This window comes from Poromitra crassiceps, assembly GCF_964638095.1.
Source record: "Poromitra crassiceps genome assembly, chromosome: 17".
Lineage (NCBI taxonomy): Eukaryota > Metazoa > Chordata > Actinopteri > Beryciformes > Melamphaidae > Poromitra > Poromitra crassiceps.
In genome coordinates, this window is record NC_139635.1 from 23,018,023 (window position 1) to 23,034,101 (window position 16,079).

At 44.3% G+C, this 16,079-nt stretch overlaps 1 protein-coding gene across 1 annotated transcript in view; it reads left to right on the forward strand.

The window, feature by feature from the left end:
- The window catches only part of paxip1 (PAX interacting (with transcription-activation domain) protein 1), a 44,633-nt gene that overhangs the window by 11,073 nt on the left and 17,481 nt on the right, over positions 1-16,079 (forward strand). The window contains exons 7-10 of the mRNA XM_083653630.1: positions 3,256-3,783; positions 6,203-6,318; positions 7,216-8,143; positions 10,412-10,506. Coding sequence (XP_083509756.1) covers positions 3,256-3,783; positions 6,203-6,318; positions 7,216-8,143; positions 10,412-10,506 — 1,667 coding nt within the window. The remainder of the gene's footprint in view (positions 1-3,255; positions 3,784-6,202; positions 6,319-7,215; positions 8,144-10,411; positions 10,507-16,079) is intronic.

A 16,079-nucleotide genomic window follows, 5' to 3' on the forward strand; every position in this document is an offset into this window, starting at 1 on the left:
ACGGGTCTATAAACACTGTGCACTAGTGATCACGGGTCTATAAACACTGCACTAGTGATGCACGGGTCTATAAACACTGTGCACTAGTGATCACGGGTCTATAAACACTGTGCACTAGTGATGCACAGGTCAAGGTGTTTTAACGCCCGCACCAACCCAACCCGTTGTCGGAGCCAGTCCGCACCGCCCGGCCCGTTAAAATATCTGAAAATGCCCAACCCAACCCAACAGTCCGCAAACGGGCTCTCCAAAGTGTCCAAACTCTGTCTCTCTCTCTGACAGACACACACACACACATGCGTGCACGACTAGAGTTTGGATACTAGCATTGCGTCATCATGGGTTCTTTCTGCTTCGTCGGCGTTACAAACACGGCTGTTATCGGTCTGTCTTCAATTAATCCAAGGTCTTCAAATGGAGGTAGCAGGTAGAGGTAGGCTACAGAAACAGTTCTTATTCTTCCCCATTTCTTTTAATTACCTCATGCGCTCTTAATTGGTCACGTTGCAGTAAAGTTGACACATAGATCACAGTCGAGTCCACAGAGAAAATCTGCGGTGGGATTCGTTTTATGGACAATTCAAATAAAAATTACAGCGAATAATTCTTCCAAAATGTTTGTTTTGATGGCACATAGGCTACCTCATTTGAAGCGTTTCTTTACTCCACCATGTCGGCTATAGTGGAGAGTGCAGCAGGTGCAGACGGCTTCAGACTAGCTCTGTCTGACTGTGTGAGAGAGAGTTCACATCTTTAATAAAGGGTTACTCTGCGTTTTATTTAATAATGTTGCTTTATCACATTCTAAGCCTGCCCCGCCCGCACCCACGATATTTTCCTAATTTGCCATCCCGGACCGTCTGTGGGGCGGGCCAGCCCGCGGGACCCGGCGGGTTCTGGGTAGCCCGTGCGTCACTACCTTTTTATTCCATTCATTATTCATTAATTTGTTTTTTTTTATGACAATTGGGCACAAAGATTGAAACTTGGCCATTGGACATGAATTCAGTGAAATCATAAAATGTGCTATACAAAATCTGAAATGTAAAACAAAATACATATTTTTATAACAGAAACCTTTTTTAATCAAAATATGTTTCTTATAATGAGTTACTTACCTCACTGACCTCCAGTTGCTTATTGCATTGCAACTAGGGCTGCACGATATATCGTTTACACATCGACATTGCGATGTGCGCATGCGCGATAGTCACATCGCAGGACGTGCGATGTCAAAAGCAAATTAACTCGTCATGTTGCTTGATAAACTCTCACTTTAGGGGTAGCCTACTGAGTGAAATGCAGGCTCTCTCAAAGGAGAGAGACGCCCCGCTACTGTACTCACTCATTTAATGCTTAGCTTCAACACAACAAACATGCACAGAGAGCAAAATTGAATTGTTTTTGCTTATGTTGCGTTGCTGACAGTAGCCTGTCTGTAAACGATGTGATTGCGAGGCGGACTTGTCCACAGCTTGCAGCGCACTAGTATACAGCAGGCTGGCTGCTGTAACTCAACATGTCCGTGGAGTGGAGATATTTACTCTTGAAACACCAAAAAGCAAGACCGCAACTTATGACACGAAGGCTAAAGTGATTACTGAGAAGTTGTCCATGTATCACCGCAGCTCTCTCTCCCCCTCAGTCTGATGATGCATCAGATGATAGCAGTAACGTTACGGTAGAGGTAATCATACATAGCGACTCATTTACACAAAACATGTCGGTGAAAATAAAAAGACAATAGACATAGCTGGGCAATTAAATATATATTTATTACTTTTCACGAATGAATTGTTTGTCACCGGTCGGCTGCATGTGAATCCTCGTCTCTGTACTGCCCTGCGTGCGCTCAAAAACCGGAACTCCCCAAATGCGGAGCGTACCACTTGGTAGTTTCTGGAGGGGGGTCAGACCAAGTGTGTGAAGTAACCATGTGTGAAGTGGCAGCGGTGTTTCATTGTTGATTTATTGAAACGTTAGAAGAACGAAAGAAGTTGAAAGCAGTGATTATAATCAATTAAATCTAATGTTTTTCTGCAAATAGCATCATTGGGAGGTAGATTCTGGCACTCAATATTAGGGGTGGGCAATATATCAAATTTATATCCATATTGTATTGTGATTTGAGACTATATGGTCTTAGATGTTGGATGGTAATATGGTGATACAGCATACATGTTGTCTTTCCCTGGTTTTAAAGGCTGCATTACACTAAGTGAAGTATAGGCTAGTGACATTTTAAAGTAGAATGTCATAACTCACTTTTTCATGTATGTAAGTCATGGAAATCCATTGGTCAAAATGTGTATGCACCCTGATAGATGACGCTCTGAGGCCTACCAGTAGGTCACAGCCCAGTGGTTGAGAAACATTAAAATACCTAATTTCCCCTCCAAAATCAGATGGACTCCTCTACAAAATCATCCCAATCATTCTAGAAATATTATTTTCTTTCAAATAGAGCTAATCTGGTGAAAATCTGTATTTTTTCATATCGCAATATATATCGCATGGGCGGGGAATATCGCAATGTCAGTTTTTTCCAATATCGTGCAGCCCTAATTGCAACGCTTGCTATAGCCACTAGGGATGAACATTTTGTCCGATACCGATACAGTATTAACATTGCTGTTATGGTTGATCACCAATATTTACCGATGTCGGTATGATCTGTATGAAGAAAACACATTTCTATGATAATCAACTATTGTACGATGTACTGAAAAACACATGTAAACACTGTGAATTTGGAAAGTAATGTATTTCTTTACTTCCAAAACATTTGGAAAAGCCCATAAATCATAGATTTACTGCAATGTTTCCTTTCAATGTGAGAATCTTGGCCAATACGATAACCGATATTAACATTGCAACATCGGACCAATGTCGATATATATTAAAGAATGACTAACGTCGGCCCGATACCGATATATTTGGCATCCCTCATAGCCATGTCTACTTCACGTACCAACTGAATGTTTATGGAATATTGTCCTTCTTCTATTCCTATGAATTTGTGGTTGTGTGCTTTGCGTCCTGCTGGTCACATTAGCACATTGGATAGCATCAATGGCGTTTTAAAAGCTACGATGCTATGATGGAATCTGCCCCTAATTGTGTATTATTGCACGTTGGTGTGTTGTCTGCAATAATTGCTGTGTTTTTTATTGCACCCACATCGTCCAGGTCTGAATTGTTGATCATAGATTTTCCATCTTTGAAACACGACTTTTCGTTTCTCACATTTTAAAGACAAGACTAGGAAGGAAGAGTCACTCTATCACCCTCGTCTCACCTACATGGAGGACGAGGATGAGAGCGACGAGGAGTTGTACGACCAGCGCTCCCGTTCGGACGGCAGCTACAGCCCGCGGCGCTCCCGGCCGTCCAGCGGCGCCACCTCCGGCGACGACTCGCCCTGCAGCCCGCACAGACGCCCGGGCCCCAAAAGACTGAACTCCGTCTCCCCGCCCTCCTCGCGTAAGTCCGAGCGCAGAGGCGAGCGCATGTTCGACGACTCCGACGACGACTCGTCCACGGAGAAGGAGGGGCTGAACCTCAACTGGACGCCGGCCGAAGTGGCCACGCCGCCCGCCGCCGCCGCCCCCGGCCCGGCCAGACGGCGGGGCGTGCCGCCCGCCGGCAAAGAGCCGGTGGCGTCCTCGGGCGGCGGGCTGATCAACCTGTGTGCCACCGTGCCCCCGGTGCCCGCCAGCGGAGGGCCGGTGCCGGCCGATGGGCGTTCTGGTGCAGCAGCCCTGGGTCCAACCACACAGCAAGGTCAGTGTGTCTGGGAGGCCTATGTGCTTGCGTTCATGTTCGTTTACGTCTACTTTAAGGCTGCAATATTGCAATTTTACATTTCCGTGATAAATAATCGTGTAATTTGCTGAGTTGTTTGATCTATTTTCTATTCGTGATAAAAAATAATTAGGGATGGGTATTTCTAGCAAAAATACAATTTGAAATTTGCTGGGAAGTATTCGACCATTCTTGGACTAACTTGATGACTTTGCGTTGACTCTTAAAGAGATAGGCACCGGTACAAACAAGGCAAAATATATTTTTTAAGACGAGACGATTTCACATAAACGATTGGATTTTTAATAATACAATGATTATCGAAAATATCATCGCAGCCATCCCTAATATAATAATATTCTCCTGAAAGTCCAGGTGTGCTATATCAAATGCCTCCGTTAGTGCCTCCTTTATACTGTGTGACCAGAAGGAAAGTTCAGATGGAGAAGCAGAAGAACAACCTGACAGAGCATCTTCTAGAGAACAGTAGTGACGTGCAAAGTGGGAACTGATCAGCCCGACGTTAAGAGGGAAGTCCTGAAAACGTTCAGTAAAAGAACATGTTAATGTCATAAATTCACATTCACATTGACTCACAATGAACGGTATTTATAGAGATGAAGTAGATGATGTGGGAAACCAGTAGAGAGTAGTTTCAAGCAGTTATTAATGTACTTTATTAGTAGTAGTTTCATCAGAATAAAACATCCTGTTTTGGTAAATTGCGCTTGGTAGTTTAATCTGCATACAAATATTTACTTCCCTTTATGTGCTTAGTTATATGTGCGTAGGCACTTTTCACAGCAGCCACTTTGTGTCTAAAAGGCAGGAAGTAACACAGGTCTACCAAAGAAAATTGGTGCTGGGGCCCTAATTAATGAGTTGGTTACCCTGCCTTTCAGACACAAAATGACGGCTGTGAAAAAGGCCCACTGAAGATGCTTTTGTGTTTACACTTTGTTGTTAATGTAGTCTCTGATCACCTCTGGGGTTGGTTTGGGTGGTCCTACATTAAGCACACCTTGGGTGCATGTTTGTGTGGATCTTAATTAGGGGTGGGACAAAATATCGATACTCACGGTATCGCGATATTTCCACTTGCGATACGTTATCGATACACTGGCACCAGGTATCGATATGTTATTAAAATATGTAGGATTTTTAAACTGATTCCCCACAGCCATTTTGATAAACAGAGTCCTAGGGTTGTCAAAAATATTGATACTTAGGTACTTACTCGATAGGCTACTAAACATTTTTAAACGGATACAATACTCATTTTCTACAGTATCAAGTTTATCGATAACAGCAGCGCTCCCTCTGCCTCCTCCACACAGACACACACAGCACCGCAGCTGTTAGCTACATTAGCTAATCCCACTACTGCTGCTGTAACCACTTCACCAACACCGGGCTCAAAACGCCAGTGTGAGTGACCAAATGTTTCACTTGTTAACCAGTCGCAGTTCTTTCCAGTAACATATTGGCTTTGAAATCTGTTGATACATGGACCCGACTTGTAGATTGCAGCTAAATTTAACATTAAACGCATTGCCGGTGGAGGTACCCGGATGTAGCAGACAAAGAGTATTGAAGGCAAGAGACGACGCCTGTGTTCTTTTTTTACAACAGCGCTCCCGCCTTGATGTTGCAGTGGAACCACTGAGGGGAACAATCCAGTCGTCAGTTCTTATCGATTTAAGTTATTTGGTGGAGAATTGTCGAAGTTGCGATTTATAACTGAATCCTGGACAGGCAGAGTTGGTGTTTGGGCTGTCTTGGGCTACACTCTGAGCATACTGGGAGCAGCAGCTCAGCTTGAGGGAGGCTTTGGAGGGAATTGTAGCCTACATGAAAGCTGGAACATCCCCACCCCCCATTAACTACTTAAGACAACTTAAAAATATTTAATTAATTAATTAATTAAAAATATATTGTGAATATATGCCATTGTTCTCTTGTTTTAATAATAATTTAAAAAATACGCTTTATGTGTAACTTTTCCTCCGTGGTATCGAAAATGGTATGAGTGAGTGAGTGAACTCTGAGTGTTCATGTCAATTCTGCTAATAAATACATAATACCTGCTTCTTGCCTTTTAGGGGTATTTTTTTCTCATCAGTTACACAGATATCGTGATGTATCGTAGGTTAAATCTCTTCCAATATATCGATTATCGCAGAATCGCTGTATCGTGATAATATCGTTATCGAGGGCCAAGTATCGTGACCGTATCGTATCGTGAGTTACTCCACGATTCCCACCCCTAATCTTAATGTGTTTGAGTTCTATCTGAGTACAGTAAGAGCATCCAGAACACCTTAAATGCCAGTAGTCTCAGGTCATTCTCTAGGATGAAGGAAGGTAATCGTTCTTGTTCTCTCTTTCTGCTTTTTAGGAGGTGTATCGGCACCAGAGGGCCTGCCTGGGTGGAGCCCGGCTGCTAGAACTCTTCGTAACATCACCAACAATTCGGACATGCCGCCGGCCAACCGGCCTGCCAACGTTGCACACGTAAGAAATATGACCAGTAGCCTAAAGCCTAAAACACACCGGCCCCATACGGCATGCATGAGAACAGCCGCCCCTACTATTTCCTTATATACAACCCCCAAACTGGCAACCTGCAACGCTTCATACCACTGACCTATTTCCCTCATCACCACCCTTAGAAAAAAAATCCCAGAGAGAAAGCTGTTTTGTCCATCCCAGCTCCCGTAACAGCTCTTCTTCTCTGCTCCCCTCCCTGGCACCTCGACATCTTTCCTCTCCTTACCTCTTCCTGTCGCGGTCTCTTGTGTGTGTAGAATATAACTACAATATCTAAATAACTACTTGACATTTATTTAATTAGAGTAACTACTAATGGCTGAGGAGAGACTAGTTGTTGAGGTCAAGAAATCTCCCAAATATCCAAAAATACTACACGAAAAATATACAAAGACTACTGCAATAGGCAATTCAGCCATGGCGTGTTGTCTCGCGCTGTGTGTGGTCGGTCGGTCGGTCGGTCAGTCAGTCGTCCTGTTGACGCTTGCTATTGGTGCTAGGGTATGTGCGGCACATCATATGATGCGCTTCGGTGCCAGTGTCTGTTGGGCTTAAGGCTTACTGAAGTGCTTCACAACCCTGTGCCACAAATAAATTGTCGCAGCGAAACATTATGTCCATTATGTCGTGTAAATTGTAAGAAGAGTCCACACTGTCCAAACTTGCAATAAAGACTGTTTATTGTGACGTTTCGGTCTCTGACCTTTTTCAAATAAACCCCTCTGTCCATTATGTCCAATACAAACATATTGTTATTATTGATAAAAGGTGGACTTATGATCGCACCAAGCTAAAGTTATATAATTGCGTTGTTTTCTAGTTTCTTCTTTTCATTTTTTGTTGTTTTTTTCAACCTCCCAGATCATCCAGAATCTTACATCCAATCAGACAAAGCCATTGGACCAGCAGACCAATCAGAGCCAAGCCCCAACACCCAACACTAACAATCCTCTCCTCTTCAACCAATCAAAACTGCCCAACCCGCCCCTTACAGCCGAGCAGCAGCAACAGTTGTTACAACAACAACAACAGCAGCAGCAGCAGCAACAACAGCAACAACAACAACAACAGTCACACCAGGCTCCTCAGCAACAGCAGCACCAACAGATGCCACAGCAACAGCCGCATCCCATGATGCACCTCCAGCAGCAGCAGCATCAGATGATGCAGCTACATCATCAACAACAGCAACAATCGCAGGTTGCACAACAAGGGTTCCCACAGCTGCCCCAACAGCAACAGCAACAGTTCCTACAACAACAGCAGCAGCAAATACACCAACAACAGTTGTTTACACAACAACAACAACAGCAGCAGCAACAACAACAACAACAACAACAACAACAGCAACAACAACAACAACAGCAGCAGCAGCAACATGGATTCTCCCAGCAGCAGCTCCGCCCCCAGCAGCTCTTACGGCCCGGATTGCAGCAACTGCAGCAGCAACAGGCGTTGCAGCAACAGCTTCAGCAGTTCCAGCAGCAACAACGCCTGCAAATGCTACAGCAACAACAACAACAACAACAACAACAGCAGCAGCAGCAGCAGCAGCAGCAGCAGCAGCAAAATCAACAGCAGCAACAGCAGTTACACCAGCAACATCTGCAGCAGCAGCAGCAACATTTCCTCCAGCAGCAGCAGCTGCAGCAGCAGCACATGCAACAGATGCAGCAGCAGCAGCAGCATCTGCAGAGTCAGCAGCAGCTTCAGCAGCAGCAGCAGCCTCAGCAGCTCCAACAGCAGCAGCACGTCTCTCAGCTGTTCGGCCACGAGCCGGGCCAAGAGAGTGAGTTTCAGGTTATCCGCCGGGTCTTGAAAAGTATCAAAAGTTGATCAATCAAGTTGGGGACAATTAAGGCCCTTAAAAATTATTACAATTGTGTAGCTGTTGTGCTGATTGTGTTAAATGGGTATATGATATCAGAATCAGAATCACTTTTATTGCCACAGTATGCAAGTTACATACGAGGAATGTGTCTTAGTGTCTGTATGCAGCGTAGCGTTCACATCAATATACAGAGATAAGAAGTAGGAAGATAACTAAAGACAATCGCAAAGTTGCAAGTGCAATCAAATGAAATCGAGTAAATATATACAATATGTACATGAGTGGTGAAGTGTTCTGTGGATGATAAATATGAATTTACGTTGGATTTACATGAGATTTACAGACTGAGTTAAATAGACGTTAAATAGGCAGTGGATTTACATTAATTTACAGTCGGAGTTAAATAAGAGAGTACATTGAATGTACATGAAATTTACAGGCTAAGTTAAATAGGCATTAATGTGCAGGGAATTTACATGAATGTACAGTCCCAGTTAGACAGGCATTAAATTAGATACGAGTTCCAGTTTTATGGGGGGGGGGGGGGGGGGGAGTTCAGTTGAGTTTAGGAGGAGGTAGTGAGTTTGTGTGTGTGGGGGGGCGTTGTTGGTGAGGCCCTTGGCGGAAGGGGGTTCCGGGCCTTGTTGGTGAGGCTGATGTCAGTTGGGAAGAAGCTGGTCTTGTGGCGGGTGGTTCTGGTCTTGGCAGACCTCAGACTCTTGCTGTGGGGGACTGTCTCGTATCGATCGCAGACCCCTGATTTGAATCAAAAATCGTATTGTGGCAGATATCGTATTGTGATATCAGGTAAATATCGTATCGTCGTCCAAATAATAATAATCGATATAATATCGTATCGTGATGAAACTTGTGACTTACACCCGTATTGCTGATGGGATGAATGTGGCCCTGTCTTACAGTAAAATATTTTGAAAAGTGATTAATAGGTATTGAATTGACCTTGAGGATTCCTGCATAACCCTGGAGTTTAAAGGTTGTGTCAGAATACAGAACCGCAGGAATTAACCCATACAACCTGGAATTTAGCACTTCCTCTTTCCCTCGTCTGGAAGTCAATGGGACTTTTATATGGGGATTTTGTTTAGATGGCTGAAATAAGGTTTGTAGTTAATGAAAGTTTATGAAACTGTGATCTTTGGGTTCGGCAAGCTGATCTTCACAGATGAACACCACTTTGATGATTTTTGAAGCGTGGTCTTGCTCAACACAAATGTCGCCGTTTAATAGAGAGCCAAAGTGAACCACAGGAGAGACCACATAACATTTAACTTGGACCAAAACGTTAAAAGAAAATGCTGATTTAAAGCAAATTTTTTCGATTTGTTTTTTGTTTTTTCTGAGTGAAATGTTCTATTGTCTCTACTGATTGTAAATATAGCTGAACTGTTTAGTTTGAACAAGTAAAACCACTTTTCTAAGCATTTAACGAAATGGCTATAGGAAAATAAATGGCGAATGAAAATCTGTGGTACAGTGCTGAAGCAGGAAGTGACGTTCACTTTGGCTCTCTATACACTTTTTTGTTAACCACAGACCTTTCAGGCCTCCAACCAAAATTTCCATACAAAACTCCCATTGACTTCCACATGAGGGAACTGGCACGATGACTTCCGGGTTGGCCTTCCACAAATGCATCTTACCTGCGGTAGTCTATGGAAAGGTGTTTAAAAAATGTATCGCCAACTACTATTTCAAAATCAATTAATCGTAGACACATTTTTAAGAAGGAAAAAAAAAGTATTTTCTTCCAGCTTCTTAAATGGGAATATTTTCTGTTTTCCTTCTATGACAGAAACTGATTATCTTTGGATTGTGAAATGTTGGTCAGGACAAAAGAAGAGATTTGAGGATGTCATCTTGGCCTTTGGGGAAAAAATTATTGACATTTTTCGCAATTTTGTGACATACAGTAATTAGACCAAATGACTACCGGTAATCGATTATTAGTCGAGAATATAATTGACAGATTCATCGATAGTGAAAATCATCATTAGTTGCATCGCTAGCCAATTCAAAGTGCTTTATAGAGTAAGAAAAACACTGTAAAAGGTTTCCTTGACTTGCCTTGTTTCTTTAGATTGCTTTCATTCTTTATTTTAGTCGTTCAATTGGTGTTAAACTCAATCCCAGGTAGCATTAAAAAGTCTTAAGTGTGACTCTGAAACCTCTTGTAACTTCTCAGTGTTTTGTTCTTGTTGTTTGCAGTCCCTCAGGACGGCTTCCTGCTGGGCTGTGTCTTCGCTATCGCCGACTACCCAGAACACATGGCTGACAAGCAGCTGCTCGCTACATGGAAGAGGGTAAGACCGCGACTCAGGGACACAGAATAGCAGAACTTGTGTTCTCATTGACTATAATAATAATAATATCGGTATTGTGCAGCTGTGAGTCAAAGGGAACTATTAGACCAGCGTTTCCCAAAGACTAGATCGGGACCCACAGGTGGGTCGCAGGCGATTTTATTTGGGTCACCAAATAAATTTGCAGAATTTCTTCCATAGTCTTTTATTTAAAATATTTATATTGTTTTACTGATGAGAAGGAACAAAATTACATAGCCTGTTAAAGGAGAATTTCGGTTTTTTACACCACGGTCCTCATTTCCAGCTTAAAATATGATGTTTTACTCACCGAAATATGTTTGGCTTCATTCGGATGCCCACGGAAGATTTTGAGCTCCGAGTAGTCTCCTCAAACAGGCTATAACGAGAGCCTGCGGCGAGTGCGGGGCATGCTGCACGCGCTCTCTAAATGACACTTTTTCTGTCAGATCACGGTTCATTATGGTTGTAAATATAATTATTTAGCTAATAGCTAGAAGCTAAGCTAACAACAACACAACAGTCAACGTTGATCTGCCCCGGATGGGGTTACAGTGCGTATCTTCCCCCTTCTGTGGTTCCTCTGAAGAAGTGTGGTTTCACAGAGGGGGAAGATGGGCACTGTAACCCCATCCGGGGCAGATCAACGTTGACTGTTGTGTTGTTGTTAGCTTAGCTTCTAGCTATTAGCTAAATAATTATATTTACAACCATAATGAACCGTGATCTGACAGAAAAAGTGTCATTTGGAGAGCGTGTGCAGCATGCCCCGCACTCGCCGCAGGCTCTCGTTATAGCCTGTTTGAGGAGACTACTCGGAGCTCAAAATCTTCCGTGGGCATCCGAAGCCAAACATATTTCGGTGAGTAAAACATCATATTTTAAGCTGGAAATGAGGACCGTGGTGTAAAAAACCGAAATTCTCCTTTAACTTCGCCTAAATGCACTTATTTTATCTCATTTATAAAGTATTGAACATGTATATATGTTTTCAATAGGCCTAACACATGCATAAAACAAGGTTGATTCATCAAACGTATATCGCTTCGAAATGGCTGGTGTACCTATTCAAGATCATATAAAGTGATGCGGAAATGGCTGGTTTACCTATTCAAGATCATATAAAGTGATGCAGAAATGGCAATAAAATGGTCAGGAATGTTCATTTATGCGCAATTTCACTCTGCTCATGATTTATTGATAAGACCTATTATGAATTGGGTCGTGATGGTTTGTCGTTTTGGTGGCTCCCCAGGAAGAAAAAAAAGTGTATTAGACCTTCAAATGGGAATAGCATACTTTGGTGTTAGAACATCAGTCTCTAATTTCACTGAGTTGCTGCATTGAGGAAACAGACCCACGGATATTTGGTGTGAGTAACAAATCAACTATATTAAAATGCAGTCTTAAAAAATAAACAAATAAAAACAAAGACGTAGTTGCAAGAGAGGGAAACGGAACAATCCTTGTTTCAATTTGGTGTGGTGGTTTCTGCTGAAAAACGTACAGTATGTGGGATAGTAGTGTTGTTGATGAATGCAGGTCAAAATCCGGACAATAGAGAGGCAAAGTGAACGTCACTTCCTGCTTCAGCACTGTACCAGAGATTTTCTTCCGCAATTTATTTTCCCATAGACATTTCGTAAAATGCTTATAAAAAGAGTTTCACTTGGTCAAACCAAAGGGTACAGATATATTTAGAAACAGGAGAGATTGCATAACATTTCACTCGGACCAAAACGTAAAAAAATGCAGGTTTAAAGACAATATTTTTTCAATGTTGTTTTTTTTAGTTTTTGTCCGAGTGAAATGTTCTATGGTCTCTCCTAATTCTAAATATAGCTGAACTGTTTGGTTTGACCAAGTAAAACTATTTTTATAAGCATTTGACAAAATGTCTATGGGAAAATAATTTGGGGAAGAAAATCTCTGGTACAGCGCTGAAGCAGGAAGTGACGTTCACTTTGCCTCTCTATTCGTGTAAATCTGAGGAATTATGCAAAAGAGTAAGTAAACCCCACCTCAATGTTTGGTGCTGCTGAGCTGGAAGCCCTGGACCTCCTCCCATTGGCTGGTCTCGGTGGGGTCTGTGACATCACCCTCTATAGAGTACAATAGGTGGTGACGTCGCAAACCCCCGAACACCACTCTTCACCATCAGGTGTCAGGCTTCAAACGTTTGGGTTTGGGGTTTAGTATCTCTTGAAGTAGGCTAATCGGTGATATTCTCACATACATGAATCTCTGTTTTGCTACTCTGTCTCCACTGACACAACAGTGATTCAGCCTATATCCAATTCATCAAAGCTTTTCCTTTTGCTATGGAAACAGCAGATACCAGTAGACCTGCCACTGGATGCTACGTCACTAATGCAGGTACGGTATCAAAAGACAGGTGCTCTTTGGGCCCAAGGACAACATGAGATAAAAAGGGCAGGTTAGACTTGATCAATAAGTCAAGATTCGGCACAGGCACAGTCTGTCATGTCATGTTAGCGTTCGTGTCAGTCAGCGTCCTGTCTCGTTTTGTGTCTTTCTTTTCAGTTATAAGTCTTGATTGTTAGTCTATATTGTCCACTTAATGTCTACAATGCTGGATCTATACAAGGTGCTCTGGATCGATCGCACTCATAACACTATGGATCATCGATAACAGCACAGCACTTCAACCAGAGGTTAGCGCCCACAGATTCACCGACGGCTGGGGAGATCTTCTCCAACTACGGTCTTCTGTCCTCTGCGACATGAAGCCACCAGTTATCTTTCCTCATGAGATCCGACTGAGGAAAAGAGGCAGGCGAGGAGGTGTGCACCCTTCACACCCCCTCTTCCCTCCATCTTACTGGCAAACGTACATGTATGTTCCCTCCGGAATAAGATGGGTTTATTGCAAGCCAAGTGCCAGATGGAGAGGGCCTTCAGAGACGCCTGTATCATCGCCCTGACGGAAACCTGGCTTGATGAGTCCAAGGAGAGGGGCTGCGGGTTCTGCATCTACGTTAACAATAGATGGTGTAATAACAGCAAAACCCACAACACTGTACACCCAACATGGAGATGCTGACCCTCATTACGCCCCTTCTATCTCCCAAGGGAATTCCCAAACAGTGGTCATCGTCGGTTGTGTTTACATCGAACATCAAAGTGGCTGCGGAGCTAGTAGCCGAGAGCGTTGGCTCCATGCTAACCAAATATCCCGAAGCCCCGGTGTTCATTGTGAGTGATTTCAACAACTGCGGACTTGATGGTGCTCTGCCCTCTTTCCACCAGTACGTGGACATTCCCACAAGGGAAGACCATAACGATGTCTCTTCCTGCTTCCGCACTACAAATGGGAACGGAAATGCATCAAGCCTCAAACCCACAGCGCCACACAATGGTCAGAGGATGCCATTACACAACTACAGGAATAGAATAAAAATAAAACCAAGAATAAACTAAAATCAAAGGGGACAAAAACACGTGTGGATAGGCCCGAATCATCTGGCTCAGATTTAAAGTGCAGGATAATAAAGTGCACAAAATAAAGTGCTTATAGAAGCAGTATTTCATGGATAAATAGCAGCATAAGACATCTTATACAAATGAAAAACAACAGAGAAAAAAGTAGTCTTGGAATTCTAGACAAGTGTTTAGATCTAACATTAGGAATTGTGATTTAGTTTAGTCTACGCATTTAATAGAGCGGTAGCGTCTGCTCAGGAGGAGTAGATCAAAGAAGCTGGCGGCCGGATGACCTGCAGGGTCTCTGACAAAACTGACTGCAGGGTACCTGACAATACTGACCTGCAGGGTCTCTGACAATACTGACCTGCAGGGTCTCTGACAATACTGACCTGCAGTGTCCCTGACAATACTGACCTGCAGGGTCTCTGACAATACTGACCTGCAGGGTCTCTGACAATACTGACCTGAAGTGTCCCTGACAATACTGACCTGCAGGGTCTCTGACAATACTGACCTGCAGGGTCTCTGACAATACTGACCTGCAGGGTCTCTGACAATACTGACCTGAAGTGTCCCTGACAATACTGACCTGCAGGGTCTCTGACAATACTGACCTGCAGGGTCTCTGACAATACTGACCTGCAGGGTCTCTGACAATTGACCTGCAGGGTCCCTGACAATACTGACCTGAAGTGTCCCTGACAATACTGACCTGCAGGGTCCCTGACAATACTGACCTGCAGGGTCCCTGACAATACTGACCTGCAGGGTCTCTGACAATACTGACCTGCAGGGTCTCTGACAATACTGACCTGCAGTGTCCCTGACAATACTGACCTGCAGGGTCTCTGACAATACTGACCTGCAGGGTCTCTGACAAAACTGACCTGCAGGGTCCCTGACAATACTGGCCTGCAGGGTCCCTGACAATACTGGCCTGCAGGGTCCCTCCTGCAGGGTCCCTGACAATACTGACCTGCAGGGTCCCTGACAATACTGACCTGCAGGGTCTCTTGACAAAACTGACTGCAGGGTCTCTGACAATACTGGCCTGCAGGGTCCCTGACAATACTGGCCTGCAGGGTCCCTGACAATACTGACCTGCAGGGTCTCTTGACAAAACTGACTGCAGGGTCTCTGACAATACTGACCTGCAGGGTCCCTCCTGCAGGGTCTCTGACAATACTGACCTGCAGGGTCCCTGACAATACTGACCTGCAGGGTCCCTGACAATACTGACCTGCAGGGTCCCTCCTGCAGGGTCCCTGACAATACTGACCTGCAGGGTCCCTCCTGCAGGGTCTCTGACAATACTGACCTGCAGGGTCCCTCCTGCAGGGTCCCTGACAATACTGACCTGCAGGGTCTCTGACAATACTGACCTGCAGGGTCCCTCCTGCAGGGTCCCTGACAATACTGACCTGCAGGGTCCCTCCTGCAGGGTCTCTGACAATACTGACCTGCAGGGTCCCTCCTGCAGGGTCCCTGACAATACTGACCTGCAGGGTCTCTGACAATACTGACCTGCAGGGTCCCTCCTGCAGGGTCCCTGACAATACTGACCTGCAGGGTCCCTCCTGCAGGGTCTCTGACAATACTGACCTGCAGGGTCCCTCCTGCAGGGTCCCTGACAATACTGACCTGCAGGGTCTCTGACAATACTGACCTGCAGGGTCCCTCCTGCAGGGTCTCTGACAATACTGACCTGCAGGGTCCCTCCTGCAGGGTCTCTGACAATACTGACCTGCAGGGTCCCTGACAATACTGACCTGCAGGGTCCCTCCTGCAGGGTCTCTGACAATACTGACCTGCAGGGTCCCTCCTGCAGGGTCTCTGACAATACTGACCTGCAGGGTCCCTGACAATACTGACCTGCAGGGTCCCTGACAATACTGACCTGCAGGGTCTCTGACAATACTGACCTGCAGGGTCTCTGAAAATACTGACCTGCAAGGTCTCTGACAATACTGACCTGCAGGTTCTACTGACCTGCAGTTTCTGTTGCCCCCACCACCTGTTACTGCTACACAAAAGTATCATTCAACCCATCCTCTTGTACTGTTTCCCCTGCTTCTACATCATGCTGACCCAACAAAAACAAACTC